Source organism: Diorhabda carinulata, chromosome 2 (assembly GCF_026250575.1).
Source record: "Diorhabda carinulata isolate Delta chromosome 2, icDioCari1.1, whole genome shotgun sequence".
Lineage (NCBI taxonomy): Eukaryota > Metazoa > Arthropoda > Insecta > Coleoptera > Chrysomelidae > Diorhabda > Diorhabda carinulata.
In genome coordinates, this window is record NC_079461.1 from 16,026,357 (window position 1) to 16,053,749 (window position 27,393).

Consider the following 27,393-nt stretch of genomic DNA (forward strand, 5'->3'; position numbering starts at 1 on the left):
TTTGAGGTAACTTTTCAATATATAAAACAGTAAATCTAAGATACCTAGGAGCAGTGAGTTACTCCTCATATTTTCCATTATTTTGTTAAATACAAACGTACTGTTCTGGTTATCAAACTCTTATTGAATTGTATAAATTTTGGCAGTTTCATATGAACTTCTTACCCCCATTTTATACCATAAGGGGTTGAATTTTTCAAAACTTTTCTTAGCGAGTACTTACGTTATTCAAGGTGTGCATTTCATGTTTCTTTCTTCAGTTTTTAGTATTCCTGAAAGAAAAATGATGGATTCGTCGATTCTCTACCTACCCCGTCAGCGATACAGGTGTTGCTATATAGTAGAATTGTAAGCTCAAATAATAAATTGGCCGTTTTTTAAATTGAAATAGGAGGACTTTTCATACAGAACTGTATATATCCCCCTTTCACTCATAAGATGGGGAAATTGTCAAAAATTGTGTTCATTATTCTTTAAACTTTAGAATAAGTACAAAACTGGAAGATCTTAACCCCAAAATTAACTTTAATTTAAATTTCCATCCTCTATTTAACTTCCTTAGGGGTGTAAAATTCTAGTATACATTATAGTAGGAATCTTTTGATCATATTTTATGATTGTAGCTTTAGTAGTTTCCTATGACGAATCAATCAATCAGTCAGAAGGGTCACTCTTTATCTTTTGAAATGCCACTAAACTAGAAGAATTAGAGCTGGTTATACTGTTTTTCTTAAAAACCACAATCCTTGAGTAGTAAGCTGTGACTGCAGTTGAGTCGTTGCTATTACATCTTATGATACCAATATTACATCTTCTATGATACCAAGTTGTGACGCGCATTTGGTGAAGAAAGTCTTTCAGGACTGTGTTTTGCTGATATAAAAGAGGACGGATATCACTTGGTGATGAGGCAAGAGTTACTAGGCCCAGTTCCTCAATTACTGTTAGAAACATTGAGAGAGTTGTTAGTTAGAATTCTAGTTTGATTTTATTCTCATATTGATATTCATGATGAAGGTGATCTATGGATTGGTATATATACGCGGGTTGGCGGTGTCAGTGTCATATTTTGATAAAAACTTAAAGAAAAGTCGAAACGTCAATTTTATCTATCTTTCAAAAATTATTAAAAAAAACTAAGTTTGAAACAGAAGAGACCTAAAATCAAGAAGATTAAGAAACATAAACATATTAAAAAGTCTAAGAAATAATAAATTGAAGAAATGGTGGTGTAAACAGTGTATTCAATAAGAACACGGTTAGTTTTACAAATGTGCTTCGATCAATCAACCAGCTGATAGAACTGTCATTTGGTTAGATTAAACCAAAAGTAACTATATTTTTCCAAGAATTGCAATGTGTGTGCAATAAAAGATGCACATTTTATTTGCGGATGATGTGAAGATTACCTGTATGTTATAATCTAAACAAACTCAGACCGACTCATGGTTTTACGGAGTTTTAATTTCTTGAGAAAACGAATTTAACATACAAGAGAATAGGAATATGCACAGAAAGAAACACGGGGCCGCCAACCACTCAGAACGCAAAACTGCAGTTTTCGCAGAAAAAATAATCGTTATTGTAATAAACAACCTCGGGAATAAAGGCTTTAATAAACTACTGACATATACCCGTCAGTGATATAAAATAATAATATAAAATATCAGAATGAAGATAACTCTAAATAAATGTAATAATAAATATACGACTTTCATCCCCGGTCTTTTTTTCCACTCAGCTTTAAATGGGTAAGAAGGTCCTTTTTCACGTTGGGGTCGTTGTGAGTGAGAAGACAGTTCTAAATGACTGAGAGCAAAGTGAACGTCGGTCCGCAGGACTATCTCTTATGATCTGCATGGGACTGATGGTCGACTGGAGAATTAGGCACTGATGACTGATGTCGTGTTGAAACAGTAGCCTCATTACCATTCGGATGAATGTCCTATATTTATTATTACATTTATTTGTAGTTACCCACACTCTGATACCATGGGCGTAAATCGGTATTTTTTATGGGGACAAGTTTTAAAATATGGCAATAACATAATAAAATAAAACATCTAAATATCATTCATTCAAATCTATAAGCAGCATCGAAAAAATGTGTAACATTAACTAATGAAAATATCACGACGTTGATTGTGACAATATAATCTACATATAAAAATATTCTTGGCTAATCATATAAAGTGATGTTGAAGAAATTGGGACGATACTAAAATAAAATGGAGTCGCCTTTCTCGGCGGGAGCTAAATTCATTAATAACCTTTAGAATGTCAATGTCATTGTTTCTTAATATGGATAAAAGAGCAAGAGAGGACAATTTTTCTTGTCCGATGGTGTTTTGGCGTTTTTAAGCGCTCTAAACAAGACAAAGCTGAGTTCATGGGTACCGAGAAAAATAGTCTAAAAAGTTCGAAAGAATTAGGGAAAGCACATTTAAAATGCTTCTCTACAAAAACAGATCGTCGTTCTTGAATGTTTTTGTTTTTGAACTCTTCAATTTTATGGAAGTACAGGAGTTCAGACAATATGCGATCATTGTCCAATTTGTAATACTCGCACGTAAAGTGAACACTCTGCTTGTTTATTTCATTAGCACCTAACACTTCACTCAACAGATTCAAAACTTTTAAGTTGTGCTCTTCAAGTCGGTTCTCTAGTTATTGAACTAAAATACCAATGTCTGGGAATAAGATTGTACATTTATAATACTCTTGAACTGTCTCAAAGGGAACTATACTTCCACCACTCAATTTTGCTGGAAGTTTTCGTCTTCTCTGCAGTCAGCTTCTTTAAAGCCACTTTTCGCAGCAATCACCTTGCAGAGATTGTAAAATTTAGATAAAAACATTTCTGATCTGAACGACTGCAAAACTTCAACCGTAACTACTTCATAAGTCACTGCTGGATTGAAGTGTCTTTGATAAAATGTCCCATTGCATAAGAACTCTTCTCGGTAGAAGTAAATCAAAAACAAAGTTAAAATCCTCTATGCTTTTCTAAATTATCTAGCAAACCATGCACAACTTTTATGCGGCAAGCCCATCTTGTGTCGATCAATGATTTCATTGAAGTTACCGCTTCACCATGAAAATTTTGGAAACTCGACAGCGCTGGTCATTGGCACACAAAAACAACCATAAGTTAAATTAAATATAATCTATTAAAATGCATAAATTAAATTATATTTTCTTATACAGCTTGGTGGCTTTAAGAAACTCCACGATTTTCCTTATTTCCGTCGAGCAGACACTTATCGTTGGTTTTCATATCAAACTGTTGATATGCGGTAGAATATTCTCTGCAGTCGGCGAGGATGTGCTTAACAGTCACAAGAACTTGACAAGGTCGGCAGACGGGACGACTTTCTGACGACATCAAATAGCAGTGGGTAAGTTCGTGTGGTTGATGCAGTCTTCTTATTGTCACAGCTTCTCTCCTATTCAAAAAGTTTAGAGAAATGTGAGAAGTAGATGGGTGGATGTGATGTAGTGCTGTAGTACTCTTGCTCAATGTGTCGCGCCAAGATTTTTTAATGAGGTGTTTGAAGTTAATCTTCAAATCATTGGCCAGCTGAACTGGGATTTCAGGATGATTCTTTGTGGCTTCTTTGGCATGGCGATCGGTATATTCGTTTTCAGCAATTCCAATGTGTGATGGAAGCCAGATGAGAGAAAATGTTATATCAAGAGCAATGAGAATTTGATAGATATCATGAATGTTTTGGACTATTGGATGGTCGGTAAATATGATTGTGACTGGCTGTATGGATGGAAGAGAGTCAGAACATATGGCGATATGTTTATGGGGAGAAGAAATATATTTGAAAGCTTGAAGGATGCTTTCTCTACAAGAACGCTAGGGGATTTGTGTTTATTGTAAATGGTTAGTGAGGTATCTACTATGGGAATATTTTTATATCTAAGGGGGAGAAGAAGGCAAAGAAAGTGGAAAGGTCAACGAGAGGTTAATATTTTGGAGTAGAGATGCGAGCAATTGAGGGATTTAATTTACAGTTGTTCGTGAGTTGATAGGTACGGAAGTGGTGGTAAGTAGCGAATGGAGAGGATTAGAAGGATTGGGAAATACTTTAGCAGCATATGACAGGAGAAAAGATTGTCGTCTTAAGGATAGTGGTGGCTCATTAGCTTCAACATTGACACTAGCGGCGGGGCTAGAGCGAAAGGCACCAAGGCAAAGGCGAAGAGCGGTGTTGTGTACAGAGTTCAATAAGTCAGTTTTATACTTGGAAGCGGACATATAGATAAAATAACCATAGTCAAGCTTTGAGCGTATGAGAGCTCTGTAAACTCTTCGCAGTATAGTTTCGTTGGAGCACTATTGAAGGTGGCTAAGGGTTTTAATTATGTTCAGCCTCAGTTCAACCAAGTTGAGTTAAGAAACACGAATCATACCAAGGATTTTGCACTGATTCACAATAGGTAGAGGGGAGTAGAGATGTTCTTCGAGAGAATTTTATTAGCATGAATTTGTTTCGGGAAAATGATATCCTAGGTAAGGGGATCTCTTTTGTAGTAGATTTATTGCGTTTTGGAGCAGTTGGCATGTAGAGGGGACGTATTTACCATAGCAATAAATGATTAGGTCATCAGCGTATTGACATATTTTACGGGAGATGGGAAGTTGTCAGATAGCTCATTTATTGTGAGGATAAATAAAGTAGAGCTTGATACTGAACCTTGAGGGATGCTAGTATTTTGTGGATGAGGAAGGGAGAGCTTACCGTTTGCGGAAACCCTGAAAATTCTATCAGTTAGGAAATTATGGATGAATGGAAATATTTTACCATGTAGATTGTATTGAATAAGTTTATTCAGTATTGCACTTCTGGATATAGAGTCAAAAGCACCTTCAATGTCGAGAATAGTTGCAATGACGTCCTGATGGTTATTTAATGCAGAGGAGATATTTGTTTGCAAGAGAACAAGGTTGTCGTATGTCGATCGATTAGGTCGAAAAACCGATTGTGCGTCTGAAATAAGCTTGTATTTTTCAAGGAACCATTGAAGTCTTCTATTGATCATTTTTTCAAGGATTTTACAAGTAGTGCAAGTGAGGGAGATTGGACGGAAAGACTTAGGGGATGATGTGGATTTACCTGCTTTTTTAATTTGAATGATTATAGAGTTGCGCCATACATCAGGGAACTAGTGAGTATTCCAAATAATGTTATAGATGTCAACGAGCTTGGAGAGTGATGAGTCGGATAGTTTTTTGAAAAATATATACAGGACATCAAAATTTTAATTCCACTATTTCTTCATAAATAATCGTAATTTTAACAAAAGAAAACTTTTTCAAATTATTGGAGGGGGAGGGGCAACCGCCCCCCGGAAATTCGCCAATATCTGATACCTTATATTATTATTTTATGTCACTGTCAGGTATATATCTTATATCAGTAGTTTAGTTTTCAGTTTATTGCTTTGTAATAAGCAAAGTTAGAAATAAGGGCTTTAATAAACTAAACACTAAACTACGGACGTGATATACAATAATAATACAGTGATATAAAATAGTAATTTGAGGTATCAGAATAAAGATAACTACAAATAAATGTAACAATAAATATAGGACAGTTATCATGTCAAGAAGTCTATAGGAAACTGTAGCATTATGGCATATGGGAGACAATTATAAAACCCAGAAAGAAACAGTTGCTTGTGAAGATAGGTGTGGAAAATGAGAAAACGAATTTCAAAAGATACTATTTAGTATGAAATCAAATCCAATTACATGAAAGAACAGTAAAGAGAGAGATAATGATGAACAACCTTTTTTTCTAATAGAAAATGGAACATTTTACGATAGATGACAATAAAGAGTAAATAGTAAACAAACGTTGAGTGTTCACAACAATCATTATAATTTTCGAATTATTTCATGATAAACTTTGTTAATAAGTGGAATTTTATTATCTATTGACCCCCTCTTTATTTCAAACAAAGATAAACAAAAACAAACAAAAAATAACGCCATACAAAACATAACAGATTTAAAAACTATATAAAAAATTCACACAAATTATAAAACTAATGCTTAACCTATTTTCCAAATACAAAAACATTCATTTCTCTTAATTTATCAACACTATTATGAAATGAAAGTTTTATTCATTCTCCACCTGCAGCTTTGTGTTTAAATTTATCTGTTAAAAAATTATTTGATTATGTATAACTTATACTATATATACTTAACTATATTAGTTGGATCATTGTCACTGTTCTACTATCATATTCTTTATACAATGATTGAAGAAATATTAGTAGGCATAAATATATTATTTGCTGATTAAACAGTTGAGATGAAAAAATGCTGAGATATGTCGATACTAATTTTTCTATGTGCCACAATGTGATAAAAATTTGTATAGGGAAGAGAAATTCGCAAAGGCTCTTTGATATTACAGAATTAGTGTTCACTTTGACATTAAGAAATGCTATAAATATTCAAAAACAATATTTTACTGTTTTTATTAGAATACTTTCGGGGAATTGAAGCTGAAAGAATTTTAATGATTGGTATCAGCGGCAGGATTAAGGCTCAACAAGATAGACACATTATTTCTGGAAATACACCCAAATCATAAACTGAGATTTTAGCCTATGCGCACTCTGGAAGATATAGATCACTTAGTTGCAGGCTTATGAAGTGCACTAGTGCACTTAAGAAGTATTAAGAACATTTATGCCCTTTTCACTTCACTCTGGTTTTGCTTGAAAATTACGCGTCATAATTTCATTCTGTTTGCATGTTTACCTTAGGGAATATTTTGATTTAATTGCTATTATATATGCGATTCTTAGGACACTCTGTATACATACAAAAAAGTAGTAGAGGAGAAATGGTGGAATAACATACTTACCTAATTGAAGTACATGTACGTTTTTATTAGCATCTGCTATCTCTTGGAGTTCCTGAAACAAGATAGATTTATTCCACCCAAGCATATGATATTCCTTTCGCTTATGTTTTTAAAAGTGTGCATATTGTTTTTATTAAGTCGTAAATTCAGAATTTTTTTGCAATACTTATAGATAAAATTCCTAAACAAACATTATCGCTTATAATAATTTCAAAAATTTTCACCATTATCAGGTTATATTGTGGGAAGTCATTATTTTTAGGATTAACATTTCATGAAGTTTCTGAAATTGCTATAATGAGTAGGCTATTTGAAGGTTTTTGGAATTACATGACTTGTAGAAAACAATACAATAAAAAGAATCTAATCAATTTATCTCCCTGGAAGGGATATGATATAAATTTATGAGCGTTAGAAGATCATTCAAATCCTTCAAATAAAAACCGAACTTCGCGCTGGCGCGTTGGAAATAACCTTGTAGGTGTGTTGTAGCTTAGGTTATTATTTAACAAAAGAAAAAACGTGCGCGTATATAGTTCCGGTATTACGATTTACAGCATTTATTGTGTATTTTACAAAATCTTAGAATATGCCACCGGTCGGTAAGTTAATAAATATAAATACATACTTTCGCATTCTGCAAATTCCTACATGTAACCATTACATATTTTGGGGATATTTTATCTTTCACTAAATATTTCACAAGCCCTAGGCCTATGCCTCGGTTGCAACCTGTTATAACTATAGACTTCATTAAATTAATATTTCGTAGTTATTTCCACTATTTAGAAGTTTAGTATCTTCGACATAGATAAACTAAATTCAAGGCCGATAGTTGAGATCATACAGTTGGGTAGAAATTGATCCAATGGCGGCAGTTTTTTGTTTTCGTCGTGTCATATTTAGAGAAGTAGTTAAATTGCGCATAAGTGACACCTTGAATGGATATCAAAAAGTTCAATCGGTTATTATTAGGCAATTTAGTACATCAAAAACTAAAAGTAAGTAAAATTAATCAGCCCTTAAATTAATAATGACTTGCTGTTTTTCCAATGACGTAACTACATAACCTTAATTTATTTTTATTTTTTAAATCAAATTTAATAAATTCCCTGGAAAGCCACCGAAATATCAATAATCAATCAGTATCAATGTCTTAATTTTACTTTTAGTTATTAAAAGCCAGGGTATATTAAAACATATCTAATTTACATATGACACTGACAACTTAACCTATAATTGAAGGAATCTAAAGTAACAATTGATTTCTTGACATATTTTGAAAATTCTTAGTGTAAATATGAAATTATAATTCTAATGGTGTATGGAATCAAATATCTTGATACACTTTTTCTTGGGAATTTCTGAAAAATTTTATAATGGTATTGGTATGAAAGCTGAATCAGATCATGGTACCAGTTTCAATAAATTATTTAATTCAGGTGAGTACTATTGGATGTTATAATACGTATGTTATATGATCCTGCCAAAAACCCTATAACAAATGATTACTACTAATTGTCTTTTCCTGTACAAATGAATAAATAGAACATTATAAGACATGTAGCCTACCATGTAAACTTTCCTTGAAGTGAGTACATTTTGTAGCACAGTGATTGTTATATATTACATTTCTGTCCTATTCGAATTTCTAGATCATGGATATGTTTAGGTCTGGTTGGACTACACATTTTAAACCCCATAAAAAGGAGTCCAATAATGCAATTATTTTATTTTGCTCCTTGCCATTAGAATTTTACATTTTTTATATCCCAACTTAAATTACAAAAATTACAAATTATAAATTTACAATAACAAAATTAAAACAGAGCATAAGATAAGAGTACCAGTGGTAGACACTTTAGTGAGGATATTTCTTGAAAAAAAAAACAATATTCATTTTTAATGCAGGGCTATCAAGTAGTGAGTACTAAGTAAACTGACATAATTAGAAGTTCAAAAGCTTTTTATTTCTTTGGATATACTTACATCTTTTATTTAAAAATGCAATTGTTCCTGCACTAGATATGGCATGATTAAAGTCTGGCATCACTGAGTACAAATGGCAGACGGTATGTTAATACTGCTAAACTAATAACAAAATTAAAATATATAAAATGTTGAAAATAATAGTATAATGCTAATTATTTAAATAAAAAATACAAAATATAATCATATCAGTATATGAAGATTTTAAGTAGGATTTTTAATAAAAATTATTATGCAAAAACTTCCAGTTAGATTTTGGCTAATACGCTGGGATGAATTTATTTAACAACTTTTTCTTCTTTTTCTGGAGGAAACATTGGAAAGGTTTCATTTATCACCACTCAGAATATTAACCATTAAACTGTTTTGTAGCAGCTACTAGAAGTATACCATTTCTGCAGGTAGATAGAACTTAAGACATCTTCTTTTTGTCTAATTTGTGATACGATATATTCTTCATTATACTTATATATGTATACATGTATAAACCATGTCAACCACTGATATGATTCAAAAATATATCTACCCAAACTCGACACACTCCTAATTTTGATAAAATAAACAATGTAGTTTTGATTTAAAGCCTCACGGTTACATGGTTATTAACCTAAAGTCACAGAAAACTAAAAATATCAAGTAAATACTCTAAATTTGAATTTTAAGTATCTCTATTTAAGAGTACTTACTGTAACAAAATGTAGAATTAACTGAAATATCACGATTTACCCTACATCAATCCAAACATGTCTTGTTTCAATGATAGTTTTCCATATTCTGAGGACTAGAAAGTGTCAGTCATAGGTACAGTGTCTGGCTCTGATGCTCTTACCTTCATTAAAATGATTATAGGTTTTAATAAAGTCAGTAATTTGTTGTACTGTTCAGGTCAGAAAGCTTCTTTCTAGATATAGAAAGGTACAGCGTTATACTATTTTGCTTAAACTTAAAAATCATGTTGCGCTATCCAAATTTCTGACAAATTGGACATCTCGGTTAGACTTAATTTGTATTTTTCAGAAAATCCAGGTACAAATAATACCAGTCCATATGTTGATTTTTGCGGTCTTTGTAATATCATCCAAGTTTGATTTTCAGTTTTGTTGGTTAGCATGTTTTTTTAATAAAATATATGCTAGAATATCAATGATATTGGTATTATTTGGATTTATTATTTACTCATAGAATCCCTTTTTGTGATTGCAATTATTTTCAGCCAATTCATTGTTGGTATGTATTTTATAAGGATTATATATTTGATTTTGCTTCGGTGTTAATTCTCTGCGTTCCCTTTTTATTTTTCTTACTGCAGATTGACATACACATTCATGAATAGGGTGCTATCACCTTTCCTTGAGTCCCATTCCTATCACCAACACAGGTCATCATTAAAGTTTCAAATTCTCTCATATTCATTGAAAATATTTTAGAAAAACAGTCTGTTAAATAAAATATATTACCAATAAGGATGTTCACCTACATAATTGGTGTTCGGCTTATGATTTTTATACTTATAAATAAATGAGCCACCAAAGATTGGCCAGGAAAAGGGATTATAGGGTTAGGTTAGATTACCAAGAAGGATGTCCACCTACATAATTGGTGTTTGGCTTATGATTTTTATACTTATAAATGAGCCACCAAAGAATGGCCAGGAAAAGTGGTTATAGGATAAACTAGGAAAAAGCAAAGATACCAAGATGACAATGGATTGAGTTGATAGAGAAAAGACGATTAAATATATGGAAAATTTTGGAGAACATCGGGGTATTTGCGTGAGGGACGAGCAAGTCAAAATTGATGGAGGAAGACTCAAAAGACAAAGGTGAGATCAGAAGAAAAAGAAGAAGAAAAAATATATTTTCAATTCCGTTTTTTGGAACAGCAGTAAGCGATCCTCTATTTAATAGAAAAAGAATATTTCATCTGACTATATTTGTAACAATTTATTTATTCATTTTTTGATAATGGATCAATACTGGAAAATGCACAGGGAATTTATTGCCAGAACCCTCTTTTTCGTAGAATTGAGATTGTTTAATTATTTTGATGTTTAAATTCATGATGAATGTTATCCGAGTGAATCTATAAACTTGCTATGATCTGATTTACGTGTACTTCTACTAATTTGCAATGAATTTCCGAATACCTTGATCTATTTTAAGCCCTTTTTTCCATTAAATCATCTTCATACTCTGTCTACTTGAAAATAATTGGATATAGATTATCTAATCAAATTTTCATTGTATTAGAGACAAATTACATAGAATGAGTTGAATTTAATTTTATATTTTCACGTTTTCTAAAAATAAATGAAAAATTAGAGATAGACTATTAGATTAAAACACGTTAGTGTACAAAAACTCGATATTATTTATCAATAAATAAGTTAATTATGGACTGACGTTGTCATGTCATGCAAAATGTCAATTATCAAACATTGGAAAATACAAATCTAAAGATGGAACCTGATCACATAGGTAGGTTTAGAATTTTTTTATATTATAAAGCAAGATCAATTTAATGGTCTTATGTGAGAATTTGATTTTTAAAATAATAAAATATCTTTGAACCGTTGAAATAAATGTTCCTAAAAGTTTATATTCTTATCAAATCATTTCATTCCGCTTGATTAAGAAGCAAAAATAGTTTTGAGAAAATACTTTTTATCTACGATTTTATCACAATTACGTCATTTAAAGTAGTTTTTTCCTTGACACTTTCATACTAAGCTAATTATTGAGATTAACCTACAAATTAACCTTGAGATCCGAATCGCCCGACGCCCCAAAAACGCAATTCGTCTTAGGATTTAAGGCATTATTTAAGAGGGAAGATAAAAAACGTTTAATTGGAGAATTGTACTGAACGACTTTTTGAACTTATGTGATTAGACATGAAAATCGGTGTTGTTTTATTAATAAACAATGTACGAGGGTTAGATAAACATACATAAAAATTTGTGGAAGTAAAAAGATGCTTTATAAATTAACTTTATGAGTAACATTAGTAGGTCAATCAAATACTTAATGTGGAGCAATTATTAACATTTCATTAATTCTAGTCTAACGTTTGCAGTAAAAGAAATCTAAAACAATAACATAATTTTGTTATATGTTATAATATAGTCTTTAGTAGAGTATCTTGATAGTTCTACAGTACAAGTTGAAATAGTTATTAATATTTAGGTTTTTACTAAATTGAAATAATTTTTCTGGAACAGTTGGGCCGGGGATCATAACTGAAAACATTATTCCAGGTGGCAGGTTGGATGATGATGTTTGTGCATTCTACTATGAACAGTTATTTGTTTTATAGTTGATTTGCAGTTACAGTTTTTACATTGAGATTCTGCTTGAGTATCCCATTTTCTCATATATATTGACAAGATAACTAAAACGAATAGCCTTTTAACTGCCTTATAAAAATATATTTGATAACTTAGTGGCTCCGCTAAACTCAAATACTATGAACCATCCTAAAAGCCTGTGAGAGAGTAAGTTAATATCAGAATAAGTATACAGAGGATTATAAAGACCAACAAATATTAATGCCATTTGAAAATGAAAAGTGACTTCATGGAACACTCATCATTTTTATAATACTGGTATTCGAAACAACAAATTTCACAACAATCAACACTACCAAATTCGGCTTCAGATCAATACTTTAAAATAATCAATAATCGAACACAAAAGTATGTCATTGTACCTCACTAATAGCTGCCTTGATATAGTTTGCATAGATTTGAAAATTAGTTGCGTAATTATTTTGTGATTACATCAAATTATAAATTTCATTATCACATATTATTAAGTATATCAATTATAATTTTTTTTGTATTTGTCCTTGGCCTATTTAGGTACAAATAATGGACGACAAATTCATATTTAATCCTATGAGGCCTGGTCCAATGCAAAACTGCATTATTTAAGAAGAACAAAATATAAGTTTATCAATAAAAAAAGTATTCTTGTGAGAATTATACAGCAAATTTATCCATATCCATGTCACTTCACTTAAATGTTTCTTTCTCAACATGGTATAACACTCATTTTAATAATTATATTTTTCATTTCAGACCAAAATACAGATTATGATCTCATCGTTATCGGTGGAGGCTCTGGTGGTTTATCCGCTGCAAAAGAAGCATCCTCTTTAGGAGCCAAAGTAGCCGTTTTGGATTTTGTGACTCCCAGTCCGCAGGGTACAAAATGGGGTTTGGGAGGTACTTGCGTCAATGTCGGTTGTATCCCAAAGAAATTGATGCACCAAGCTGCGTTGCTAGGAGAAGCTATACATGTGAGTTTGGTTTTGGTCAATTTTATTCAACAAAGAATATTTTACAACCAATTTAAAAATTTTAGTAGCAATATGATAGAAAATAGTAGTCTTAAGTTGTAATATTTCATGAGTGCTTTAGCTAGACATGTAGAACTCGATAATTATACATCTATCCATTTGGAAGTAAATGCTCGGCGACAATGGCTACAATGAAGTGACATAATTATAATTATCCATTGGCAAATTAAAAAAGTAGTTCGTTTTAGTACTAGATACTTATGTTGATCAACTGGTCCTAGAATTCCGATTATATCGCTAATTATTTATTTTTAATAATTGTTGCAAAGTTGGAATTGCTCATGAAGTTGGATCACATAAATGGTTCTGTGCATGGCTTTTTCCCTACTGACCACACTGTTTACACCAACAGTCACAATTACACTGTTTGACGCTCGTTTAGATTACCAAGTTATCATCTTGATGGTAAACTGATTGTCAAAACGTGCATCAGACAGTGTAGTTGCGAGTGTTGGTGTAGTGGTAGTGTAAACAGTGTGTTCAGTATGAATATCACAAACGGTTCCAAAGATTAGTAATTTTTTCTGTTAATGGTAAATTATGACAGAAAACAATCCACAAATTTATACAAACCAAGTTGAGTATTCTGAAAACAAACACACTGACCTTTGTGGTTTCCTTAAACAACTTCTTTTTTCACAAATTTGATCAAATCCATCTTCGCCCATGGTTGTATCATGAAAGGTAAGGTTTAGCATCAAACATATACTTTGTTTTGACATATCAACACATAACGTTGTTTATCCTATATTAAGAGGCTTATTCGATATGTACATTCTGAATAGGTAACCCTTTAAAAACGTAATAACTTCATCAATCATTATTGTCTGTTTGCCCGCTCTCAACACGTGTTGACTTGATATCTCTGCTTATCAAATGATTATCCTTGGGTGCTCCCGAAAAAGTAACTTTTCCAAAATGTGCAATAATCATTTTGGGCGTTTGCAGTTTTGTAATTTCAAGACGCATTTTGTATATCAGTATTCGTACGGATAAGAATTGATCCATTAAATAAACAGAGCAAAGCATCCAACTGTGATTGTGCTTAACGTACTTAACGTACTGCTCCGCCGTGTCCATGCGTTAAATATACAATATTTTTACTTCCAATTCGTTTATTAATTTTCTTAGTATTCTATTTTGGTCTATTCCTATCTCTTAGCCCAGGTTCTAATTAGTTCTATTATTTTATTTAGGTTCTCAATAATTTTATTTAAACTGTCAAAAAAATCTTAATTGATTGTGCTGTGAAAGGATATCATAAAAGCAAAGTTGGCCAAACGAAAAATTGATTCCATATACAACTTCACTTTTTTGAAATCTACAGTGACTCACTGAAGTAGAACCAATCAATTCTCACAAATTTCATTTAGATAAGGTCTCTTTCAGACTGGTAAAAAGAAATATAAAGTCTATTTATCTAATAAAAATAGTAAACCAAAAAAAATTATTAAATTATTAAATTCGCACGTGAACAACCCGGGCGAAATGCGGCGCGGCATCATTATTATAGTCCAAATTAGTGGCACCACAACACACCACAAGTAAAAAGCCGCGTGTGAGAGGCGAGTGCCCCATTGCTGCAACAGGCCCTAGATCAGGTGTAGCACAGGGACTGCATCCGGCATTGTATTATCGAACTGCAGTGAGATTGTTTATTTTTGTCTGTTGCATAATTTTCTTAAACATGTCTGACACGGATATAACTGATAAAGTTATTGACATTAGCTATACTCCGCTTAAGAAAAGAGCTAAAAAGATTTATTTTAACGTTAGCGAAAACAAATTATTGTGAATATATAAAAAAATGAAATGCAAGAAAATGATGTTAAGACTGTTGATGACGTTATTTTCAAAACGGCAAGTATCAGGAGAGTATCTTCTTCAAGTGTCTACCGAATCCTTCGTGAGTACAGAGCTAATCATTTAGTGGCCAACCCAAAAAAGTATCCATCATAAAAAAATTAACAATTAAATTGATGATTTCGACAGAAGCACCATCAAAAGAATTCTTACAAAATGAGTTACCTACAGTGGATAGAGTTCTGAGAGTAATTAACGAAGATAAGAACTTGCCGGATTTTGAAAGATCAACATTTTATAATTTATTAAAAGAAATAGGATTTCAAAAAACGAGGAAGGAACCGTTTATTATTAGAAAAAGCAAAAATAATTGTGTCGAGGCGAGAATACTTCAGCAAAATTAAGAAATTTCGTGAAGAAAATAAAAAAATTTACTACATGGATAAAAGCTGGACATACTAAGGATAAGGTTTTGGTGGACTCTTCCAAAAATCCTCAAGGCAAGCATTCTTATAGGGACTTTTCACGGGATTGAAAAACCCATCAGGTAATATTCCAGAAAAATATTTTACTAAGAAGTTCATTTTTAATGACATCTAGCACTATATCCTTTCTTCTTATTTGATCGAAGGCTATCTCCAAAACTATAAAACATAAATGAATTTCCTCATCTTTATTTATATTTCTCACTTGATTGTCTACTTCTAAATATCAGGTTATTTGAGCTTCGTCCATTTTTAATGCCATTTGTGAGTTCTCTAAAGTTTCATTCAAATAAAAGTTTGTTTTTTTAAAAGATTTTTTTATTATCTCTTTCGAAAATTGGTTTTCTTAACCTCTACCTAAGCTTGAAGAGAATTGTGTTGTCGTATTAGACAATGTTTCGTATCACACGAGGAAATTTGAGAAAATTCGAACAATGGCAATTTTGATGAAACCATGGTTAAAATAAATATAAAGCAAACATTATTGATGAACTGGCAAAAAAAAATAAAACCATTTTATGATTACTCAACCCCATTGAGTTGATCTGGACAAATATGAAACAATATTTTGCAGTAGAATATAAAACATGTGTTAATTGAGGTAAAAAATTAAGATTTTATTTTAATGTTTCAATACTAATCTTTTTAAATTTTTAAATGAATGTGTCCCATATTTTAGCCATTCACTTTGTATCAACTCTGATTATGTGTACTATGCATGAATATGTTTTGGTTTACTATTTAATTTTTCGATAAATAGACTTTAATATATTTTCTTATGTTGTAGATATTTATTCAAATAAATAAACTATTAATTATTGTTATAAAATTAATGAGAGGAATATATTTGATGGATTGACAGAAAATTATCAATATTTGGTTTGAGTTTGTTAAGGAATAATTGGAAATCTCTTTTTTTTTTTGTTAATAAGGTCGTAATGGCATTAAAACATATTTTGGCAGGGTATGACGGGACCAGAAGCTTTTGCACAATTCCCACAGTTCACGATATTTTTCGGGTATTTCTACCTGCAGCTAAAATTTTTTATACCCTCTTTTAAATATCACTTTCAGATACTCATTAGTGCAAAGCTCAAGTAGCTCCTTTTGTAATATAACATCCTCGTCTTCCGTTTTGCAAATAGATTTATGATCCTTGGTAATATTTCCATCGACAGAATATCTTCAAATCTGATTTTAAAATCACAATACAGGCAATCAAATATTGAACTCATATTTTCATCAAGGCACTCTACAAATATTGAAAATTCGCGCTCATTAATATTTCCTTTATAAATTTCAATTTACTAAGAAAAGCTGAAATTACACTCTTTTACTTATTACAATATAAAATTTATATTTTAATAAATAATGTATTTTTATTGTTTGCATGTAGTAGGTACAAAAATGAACTTACACACTTTCATAAAATAATATATAATGAATGTACCTATATCATATAGCAGCTTTATTTTTGTTTATTTATTCAATTTCCATTTGTCATTTAAAATAAATTGTAAAATAGATAATATATAAAATAAAACTATATGCATATAACAAATAGGCAGGTAAGTACTTACTTTTTTCGATACTGGCAATCACTAATATCGATTCACTTTACTTTTCTTTTCGAAAATCTGGAAACAAATTCCGCCACTGGCCAACACTAACTTCGGAAACAAATTAGTAGCGTTTATCCTTGTCATTCGTATTTATATTGGTGAAGAATAAAACAAGTTCATGCAAGATTGCAAGCACATACATCACAAGTCGTATTAATTTGCACGTATGAACAAGCGTTGCGGCGGTGACGACGGCCGGCACGGCAACAGCAAGTCTCGACGCTTTATACTGAATATGGAATATGCAAGTTTTTACAAGTAACTGTCGTTGAGCTTCTTAAAATGTTCTTTTCCTGCCTATATTGATAAGAGAATATTCGCCTAATTGATTAACGAAGCTAAAAAGAAAGCAAAATTCTCGGTATATTGCATAGTCGCGAAATCATATTTTTCCAATTTCCATTTATACATTTTTTGAATTGTTAGTGCTCCAGGCCAAGATTCTGAGCTATGGAGAGTTTGTGTTTTAGCCTTTACAATATTTTCCAGCAGCTTTCTATATTCTAGTAAAAAATTCATAAAAATTTTCATCAATAGAAAAGCCAATGGTAACAATAAAATATCAACCCTTTTTACAGTTAATACATATTTTGTTGTCATATAAATTTGGATGATATACTTTTGAGCAACAGTGTAGTAATTTTCATTCTGTTCTTTTGAGAACTTGCGTTACTAGTTTCTCACATTTATGACTTTCGTAATAAAATTGCAAGTAATTGCTATTAAGGAATGCTTATATAAATGTATATTATTATAATTTGCGATCCTATGAAAAATGAGTCATAGATTTAATGTGTAGTTCGTAATATCTGGCAGTAGGTAAAACAAGTTTTAACGATATTTTTTTTCGTTTCAACATCCGATAGATAGTTTTAAATATTTTATTTCTTGTCCATTCAATCTGTTCAACGATTTTTCTAATATGTTATGTCTTTCAGTATATCTAAAATCTAAATAATTCATTATTAATAAGTAGCATATAGTATATTCCATAAAGCCAACACTGATCATAAACATCTGTATTTTGCATTACCAGGTAAATGCCATTAATTCGTAGTTTTTTTAATTTCCCGTCTCTTAAGAGAGTGCTCCTGTCAACAGGTATTTGTAATTTGACTTTTGTCAAAATTTCAAGAAGTTGCTTCATTTAGTTTGAGTAATGGTTTTTCCATAAACAATAAAAAACTAAGCTTATTAAATAGGTACTATGTAAAATATAGTTTTAATCTTTATTTCAATTTATTCAAATTATTATTCATTAAACTTTAAGTTATTTGTGACATGTTTTTTCAGAAATAATATTTTAATTCGATGATTAATCGTTTAAAAATTCTCATTTTTATGAACAGCTCATCGCTTTTGTTTCGCTATTTATCTCTTCTACATTCTACTTCTAAAATTACAGAAAAGCATACAATGGCTGCTACTGTTATCTTACTTATAACGTGTTGTTGTCATACTAGTGATATTTGAGTTATTCGCAGATACTTGAAACATTTATCTTGGTCAAAACATTGAATTAAATCGCGAACATTTTTAGGCAATAATTTTCCATGACTTTCAACATGGACTAAACCAATAGTAGTATGCCGATCAACTCGCTTCGACTTTTGGTGATGAAGCACCATTTCGAGTCACCGTGTTTCGCTGGTTTTCCGAATTCCGTGACGATCGTCTTGAATCGTCTATTGTGCCAAAAAGAATCGATGCTGCGCGTAATTTGATATTGCCAGATAGTCATGTGACATATCGTGAGATTGCGGCATACTTCGATATTAGTTCCACTTGCATACGTTCAAAAAGATTTGTTCTTGTTGTATACCGCATAATTTGACAATCCCTCAAAAAAACTCTTGTCGACTGGCGCAAAGAAATGTTAAAAAAATTCAATCGCAGTGCTGCAAAAGATGTCTATAAGATCTTGACAGGCGACGAATCATGGATCTATGCATATAAACTCTAAACTAACCAACAATGGACTTTATGGGATTTTCAAAAGTTGTTTGCGCACGAAGCACTTCGAAGAAAATGGTCGCCTGTTTTTTTCGGTATAATTGGACGTGTTACATTAGTTCCATTAGAGCAACGTAGAACGGTCAATTCTGAATGGTACACCAACCAGAACATCGAATTGAGTTATTTCTTGTTATTCTCGCAGAGCAAACATATATTATATTGCGAGGCCAACGTTTTTCTACACATGAAGAAGCAGTTAATGCGTTCAAATTACATATTTTGGAGGTACCTCAATCAGAATGGAAAAATGCTTCGACAGTTAATTCAAACGCATGCAAAAGTGTATTGATCTAAATGAATAATATTTTGAAAAACAATAAAGCCACATCCAATTATACTTATTTGTTTTCATTTGTCTGTCTTAAAACTTAAGTAGCAACCCTCGTATATGGTATTCAAATAGTGGTATCTAATAGAACAATAAAGTTTATTATGGTTTATCCCAACGTTCCATTAAAACTGGTAAATTAGAATTAAGTTGCTCAGCGATTTTACATAGATATATGGGTTTTTTGAAATATTTCACAATATTTTATACACATGGTGGTGGATATCCTGCAGTAAGCTTCATTTACACAAATATTATTTTTTTATGTACAGGATGCACAGACATATGGATGGCAATTACCACAACCAGAAAATATTTCTCATAGTTGGGAACGATTAAAAGACGCTGTTCAAGGGCACATCAAGTCTGTTAACTGGGTCACCAGGGTAGAACTAAGAGATAAGTAAGTACTTTGAAATGTTTTCATTCTATAGAATGTTTTCCTTAAACAATTATTGTCAAATGATTTTCTAAATCTTCTTGATCATATGAGATTTCAACTTGGTTCTTCAACATACCCCAAGAATTTTACAAAAATTGAGATTTACAACTTTCTTATCTCGATGATAACTGCGTTTATAATCAATTCGATTTTGTCGAATATTCTCGTAGGATTTTTAAACACAGAACGTCCAGAACAGGGTTTTTCAACCTTACTATGATCAAGAATGGCAAAAATGTTCACACTATTTACCAGACAATTAGCTAATTCATAAAAATAAATTATGAGAAAGAAAACCAATTTGAACAGGAATTTATTCTTCAGATTTTATGTAAAATGTACTTCTGAAAAAATTAAATGAAAATTGAACAATTGGAGATATTCTGATAATAAATGATTATTACCTTTCTACGTCTTTAATAATATCTTTAACATATCTGTATGGTGATTTGGATATATCATTATATTATTTATACAGGACGTAAGTCACATCATACATAAACTCACATATATATCTAAGATTATATTATCATTGGATAGAGACATAGTTTTCTTTTTGTCAGCAGCTAATAGTCCTAACACTACACAACAGTTTCTATCAAACAAGGTTGCGTAAGTTATTCAGGAATTTTCTGACCTGTAAACTGTTGCTGCAGTGAACCTGCTTGTTATTGGATTATTATGAATTAAAGGCAAATAGGTAGTTACAGAGAAAAAGAGATGTAGCCTTGTTACATTATATATTGTTCATTGGATAACATAACTATACCTTATTTTCTGGGGTTCCTGACCACTACTAATGTTAAAAGTAGTACCGAAAAATTATTTTTCATACTGAAAGTGGTTTTAATCATTTTTCTTTGTAGGCAAGTAGAATATATAAATGGCTTAGGATCTTTTATAGATGCAAATACAGTAAAAGCAGTAACAAAAAAAGGAGAAAGAACGATTACTGGCAAATACATTTTAATAGCTGTAGGCGGAAGACCGCGTTATCCAAACATTCCGGGTGCCGTAGAATATGGCATAAGCAGTGACGACATATTCAGTTTGGAAAAACCTCCAGGAAAAACATTAATTGTAGGAGCTGGATGTATCCTTATCATAAACTTTAAAGCCGCTAATCAAGTTCCGTGTATAATTTATTTGATAATAATTTACAGGTTATTTTCGTGAATTTCCTTAAATCATAATTCAGATATCGGTTTGGAATGTGCTGGATTTTTAAATGGTCTAGGTTATGAAGCGACTGTGATGGTAAGGTCAGTCCTTCTCAGAGGATTCGATCAACAAATGGCTAATGTGATTCACAATGAAATGAAGGAAAAGGGCGTGAAATTTTTACACAAGTGAGTATATTTCAAGTGATTCTTCTGACTATTTTGAACTCAAACAAAAACATTTAATTTGAAAATTGATAAAATAAGTCACTTATGAATACATGTATAAGGCAATCAATCATTAGGTTTATGTAGAAGTCATTTTAAATTGAACTGACTTGTTTGGCTTTGACTGTTTGGCTTCAAGGAGTGGTTAATTAGTAAAAAATAAATTCCAAAATATGGAATGTAAAGTATGGAAAGCTCCTGTCCATGTTTTCTTTAGCAGTTTTCTGTAGTTCGAGTATACTCTTCAGCCATTTGACATATTAGTATCAATAATAATGATATATACATAAAAAGCAAGATTTTTCTTTACTTTATGTTTTATCATTACTGGAAATTGTATTAGTAGATTTACTAAAAAGCAAGTGGGTATGATATACACTTACCTAAAAAAATTATACATATATCTTAATTTCAAATAGAATTAAACCTTGCTTATGGCTTATAATATAGTCTTTTAGAACTTGTAGAAGACTATCCAATTGAATTAGTAGCATCTTGCTTTAACATTCTTGTCTAAATCCTTCTTGGAATTAAAAGTGATCAGAAGATCAAAATATATTTTGAATGATATTTGACACTATTTAGAAGATTTTAAGGAAATGCTGAATTTTTGTTTTAAGGGGAAAACATTTTTTCAACAAATAATCCAACCCCATATTTTGAAATAATAACTACACCATGTGTTGCGCCTTATTAGATGTAGTATTCAGACATAATAATAGTTAAAGATTATTTTTTATAATTACCCTTTTTTTAATTACAGTTCAAAGTATTTAAAAATGATAAAAAATGTGGTTCTTAAATGGTTTGGCTTGCAACTTATGAAATAAAATTTAAAGTTAAACACAATTTTTTAGTTCACTTACTAGTTATAATAATTACTGACACAATTATAATTAACAAACTTTATTATTATAACTATTAATGGAACTCTTGTATTAGTGTTTGGAAGTCACTTAAATCAGTTCTGATTTAAGTGACTTAAGTGATATATATATATATATATATATATATATATATATATATATATATATATGCGCATATGAGCATTTTGAGCATTTGCTTTGAAGTTTTTTATTTTTGTTTACAAATTTATTATTGTTACATATTTAAGGAGTAATAAAATTTTTTTATGAAAAAATTGAAATTTATTGAAATTTTTAGAAGCAAATAACTCTATAACCGATTGAGTTACACGAATCAAAGAAGAGTAACTTTTTTTGTAGAATTTAACGCTTTTTAATATTTTTTCATTATTTTAATTGTAAGTTTAGCCCAAAAAAGTCTACTTTGATTTAATTAACACAAACAAGTGTAACTAGCACCCTCTATTAACAATGTTAAATTAGAGTGCAAATTATGATTCCTCATGCCAAAAAACGTAAAATTGTCAATTTTCAAAGTGAAATTGTGAAAACATAAAAAATTATTGCGAAAATCAAAATTTAAATTAAAACTTTGAAAACCCCATATCTCGGAAACTAGCCTAGTATAAGGCGTGTTGAGCAGAATCATCATATTTTGAGGTCTAGAATCTACAGTTCAGAGATTGGACATTCTTAATGAATCACCCTATATAATGATTAAAAAATTACGTATTTTTTTTTGAAGATGTAATCCAAAAGAAGTTACTAAAGGTGCAGGCGACAAACTTAATGTAACATGGATCAATGACAAAGGAGAACAGTTTTCAGACACTTTTGATACCGTTTTATTCGCTATCGGCAGAAAGGCATTGACTAAGGAGTTACAATTGGAGAAGGTAGGAGTTAAAGTGGCCGGTGATGGAGAGAAGATCGATGCTGTCAACGAACAAACTAACGTTGCAAATATTTTTGCAGTTGGAGATGTTCTATACGTAAGTATAAATGGTATTCTCTTTGGCATTTAATCTAAGTTGTATATGTTTATAATTTTTAGAAAAAACCTGAACTCACACCAGTAGCTATTTTAGCTGGTCGTTTATTAGCTCGACGACTATTTTCTGATAGTAATCAAATGATGGATTATGACAACATCGCTACTACAGTTTTCAGTCCTTTGGAATACGGTTGCGTCGGTCTTAGTGAAGAAAAGGCGATCGGAAATTACGGAGAAGACAACATTGAAGTTTATCATGGTTATTATAAACCGACCGAATTTTTCATTCCACAAAGAAGTATTGCTAACTGTTATTTGAAAGTGGTTGCGCTGAGGGAGATGCCTCAAAAGGTATTAGGGCTGCATTTTATTGGACCCAATGCTGGGGAAATCATCCAAGGATTTGCTGCTGCTATCAAGTAAGTTGGTGACACGTGCAAGTAAGGCTATTTCCCTTATTTATTACGCGATTTTTTAACAATAGTTACCCTCTGCAAATGCTTTTTTCTTCAAGTTTTCCCTCATATTTTCCATATAAGTTGTAGAGACTATAGATAGGCCATATCATACCTACACTTTTTGAATGCCTTTTTGAGTTTATTTCGAACAAACGTGACAGGTTTTTGTTTTATATGTTGTTTTTCCTACAATTTCAAAAATTATTGTCATTTCAACCAATTCACAACAGAATCTTGTCAAATCCTAAATTAAAATCTCCTACGTGAATCACTTATCTATTGATGTTACCTGGATAAAAATTCTTTTTTGGATACATGAAACACTAAGTTAGTTCTTGGTGGGATGGATACAGGTCACCAAAAATCAAATTTTTATATTTAATTCATTCTGAAGACTCTGTTTATGACCACTACACCTACACTAACAATTAAACTGAGAATTGATTTTTAACTAGAAAAACTATTGTTGAGGCAAATCATATGCTGGAAAATTATTATGGTTACTGAGTAGTATGTGGAGCTTAAACATGACTGTACAAGCACATATGATTCTCAATGATGATGACATCTAAAAGAGCTGGTTACTTTAGAAAACCTAAAAAAGTTCTTAAAATCAAACAGATAATAAAATTAAGGGTCATAGTATATATCACATCATTTCACATGCATATTTAAGTATGAAAAAGCTTTCCAGATATGTTAAGCACTTCCTCATAATGAAAAAAAAAAATAACAACGGATGAAATGCACTGTAGTCGATATGAACGATGGTTAAATTGAATGATTTGAAGCTCAGATTGCTTCTAAATATTCTTTCTTATAACATATTCCTCAGATCTGACCTAAGCAATTAGGTTGATTTTAGGTAGTATTATTGATGTTAAAATCACTACATATTACACAACAAATTGGATAGGTTATTCAGATACTTACTTTATTTTTATTAGCTTGTATTTTTCTGTTATAGAGATAAATAGCTATTACTCTTCTTTAACTTGTTTTTTGTCTATACGAGGGTTTGAGATATGACAACACTGATGTGCCAAATCTGACATTGCCATCATGAAATTTGACAATTTTAATGGTGAACTTACTCAGAACGTGTAGTCATACTCTTGCTATTTGAGTTGTTTACAAATACTTGAAACATTCATCTTGGTCAAAAAATGGAATTAAATCGCGAACATTTTCGTGCGATGCTTTTCTATTACTTGTGACGTGGATTAAACCAATAGCAGTGTGCCGATCAACTCGCTTCGACTTTCGATTATGAGGCACCATCCCTAGCCACCATGTTTTGCTGCTTTTCCGATCTAGGCCTATGATGTAAACTATCGACCATATTTTGATGCGATTATCATGAATAGTTATGCAAGAGTGGGAGTTTGATATGTGGTTTTAACAGGATTTTTTGTAAATTACATTGCTTAGCATTTTGAAAAACGTTTCGACGACTGGTGTATATATGATTTGTCACGATCATATATCTGTCTTTTGAAGTGTCATTTGTGCAATATTGAACGCGAACGAATCTTACAACCAAATTTTAATGCAATATGAAATGTATGAAAGTGATGCCCAAGTATGTCTCAATCTCGCGGTATATCAAATGAAGATCTTGCAATATCAGTTTAAGCAAAGAATCAATGTTGTCTGTCACCACATCCGATTTCGGACGACCTTCATGAAATTCATCCTGAAGCGAAGTGCGACCAAGATTGAATTGAAGCTTGTGATGGTGCTTCATCGCTAAAGATCGAAGCTAGTTTTTCGGCACACTATTGATGGTTTAATCCACGTCGAAAGTCATAGGAATAGGAAGAAAATAGGTAAAATTGGAAGATTTATCCAAACAGGTTAGTCATACAGTAGATATGAAGTTAAATTGAAAAATAACCTTTAACTCAATAAAAAATTGTTTTCTATTCTCATCTTAATGAAAATTCGAAGAAAATAAACAAATATGGTGTAGAAAATATTTAACAAATAAGAGTTTGAGGGGTGGTAGAAAACTATACGAAGAAAACCTAGTTAAATAAAGGCTTATTAAGTGGTATGGAAAGGGAAAACGAATTTATGATGTGTTGAAGGAAGTTAAACGTTTTCTATTTCTATGAAGAATAGAGATTATCATTATAAAATGGATAAGAAACATTATGAGGTGTATAGAATAGTAACCAACCACTAAATGGAGATATGCTCAGATTGCAAAGTGGCTCATTAAGAAAAATATTAAGTTTATCGAATCAATTTTGATCATCAAGTTACTGAACTTAGCACCATACATATATCTAATATGTACTAGATGCAATGGCATGAGTTGAGGCATCATTTTATTTCTTTTGCATTTGTAAGTTAAACCCAATAGAATTTGTGTGGGTTTGAATGAAAAATGAAATAGCAATGTTAATTTCAAATTAACCGCGGTGAAAATCTGTTAGATAGTTCCTTCAGCAATATGACCTCACAGTAGTGGATTTAATGTTTAAACCTGTTGTGATAGTGGATCAAAATATGTGGAATCTTGTTAATGAAATTACCATCGAACCCATAGTTGTTATGCATCTGCTTAAGATACTACTAATAAAACTGAAGATAATATAGACGAAACACATTAAAATAAAACTAGTGTTGATTTTTTTTCTGGAGATAAGTATACGAAGCAAATATTTGTCACAACCAATTCGTTCTAAAATGATAAAGACAATTTTTAATGATAACCACACGCCTATGACTCGTCAATTTTATTTCCACTCATATCCGCCAAAGTTTATGTTGAAAATATGAGGCTACAATTGTGGTATTTGCCTATAAAGCTAAAGTTTTTTCACTTTCCGTGCATATTTAAGTAGTTTATTACTATATTATTAAGGCTATTTTTTATGTTATTATTGATTGTAATTAAACTTTACTGTATTGAACAATCTGAAATATTTAACAGGCAAGGTCACTCAAATTGTGATTAAATTTTGGCAATTGTTACAAAAACTTATATTTTAGAAATGGTTTATAGTTTATTTCGATATTTGTTGTGTAGAAACAAATAAAACTTAATAAAGAATGGCATTATAGTCCAGAACAGAAAGTAATTTGTCCTCATGGGTGTGGCAATTTAAAATGAATTTTAATGCTTTTCTGCAGACTCAACTTGACAGTGAAGGATTTGATGGATACCGTGGGAATTCATCCGACTATAGCTGAAGAATTTACAAGAATAAATGTGACTAAACGTTCCGGTAAAGATCCTAACCCAGCTTCTTGCTGTAGTTAAAAAATACTCAAGAACCAATTACGAAAAATAACTAAAACTCTTTATTTTTGTACATGTACAACCTAGTTAAGGTTCATCACTGCATTATTTTCACTTGAGCTTTTTCGTGGCACATTTTGAAACACAATAAAAAGTTCTTTTAACTTGTCTTTGTCTAATTTTTAACCTGTCATATATAGATTCTCTTATTATTTATGATTTTATTTTGTGAAATCTGTTCAAAAATGATATAAATATTAATAAAATACACACTATTGATATTTGTTTTATTCTTTTACTAACACGAGGCTCAGATAATAACTTTTGTGAGTTTGGAGAGTCTAATTATCAATTTTTTTATTATAATACAATAATATGCTTGTAAAGTATGACAACAATTTTATGAGCTAGTGATTTTAGTTTTATAAAATTGCTCCAAGAGATTCCAAAACATGGTAAATGCGAAACAATTTAATATAGATAATTAATTAGGCGTCGCT

The 27,393-nt window shown here is 31.2% G+C and overlaps 2 protein-coding genes across 4 annotated transcripts in view; one reads left to right on the forward strand and one right to left on the reverse strand.

The window, feature by feature from the left end:
* Positions 1-7,769, reverse strand: part of LOC130890718 (C-factor) — a 29,573-nt gene extending 21,804 nt beyond the window's left edge. Inside the window, exons 1-2 of the mRNA XM_057794967.1 lie at positions 7,522-7,769; positions 6,894-6,945 (exon numbers count right to left, since the gene is read on the reverse strand). Coding sequence (XP_057650950.1) covers positions 6,894-6,945; positions 7,522-7,647 — 178 coding nt within the window. The 5' untranslated portion in view covers positions 7,648-7,769. The remainder of the gene's footprint in view (positions 1-6,893; positions 6,946-7,521) is intronic.
* On the forward strand, positions 7,193-27,172 carry LOC130890706 (thioredoxin reductase 1, mitochondrial). 3 transcript variants are annotated; one of them, XM_057794941.1, is made up of 8 exons: positions 7,193-7,495; positions 12,961-13,181; positions 19,768-19,898; positions 20,804-21,030; positions 21,136-21,286; positions 22,937-23,183; positions 23,246-23,604; positions 26,785-27,172. In XM_057794941.1, the coding sequence occupies exons 1-8, from the start codon at positions 7,483-7,485 to the stop codon at positions 26,912-26,914; spliced, it is 1,479 nt and encodes a 492-aa protein (XP_057650924.1). In that variant the 5' UTR covers positions 7,193-7,482; the 3' UTR covers positions 26,915-27,172. The 3 variants fall into 3 exon arrangements, with proteins under 3 accessions (XP_057650924.1, XP_057650922.1, XP_057650923.1); XM_057794939.1 differs by lacking the exon at positions 7,193-7,495 and adding an exon at positions 7,565-7,894; XM_057794940.1 differs by lacking the exon at positions 7,193-7,495 and adding an exon at positions 7,929-8,335.
* Positions 27,173-27,393: the final 221 nt, after the last annotated feature.

What these genes read in the sequence shown, in the direction of transcription:
- LOC130890706 (XM_057794939.1), top strand. Translation starts at nt 7,762, where the DNA reads ATGGCGGCAGTTTTTTGTTTTCGTCGTGTCATATTTAGAGAAGTAGTT. An exon ending in TAGTACATCAAAAACTAAAA is followed by an intron (nt 7,895 to 12,960) that starts GTAAGTAAAATT and finishes TTTTCATTTCAG; the next exon opens with ACCAAAATACAGATTATGAT. An exon ending in GGCGTGAAATTTTTACACAA is followed by an intron (nt 21,287 to 22,936) that starts GTGAGTATATTT and finishes TTTTTTTTGAAG; the next exon opens with ATGTAATCCAAAAGAAGTTA.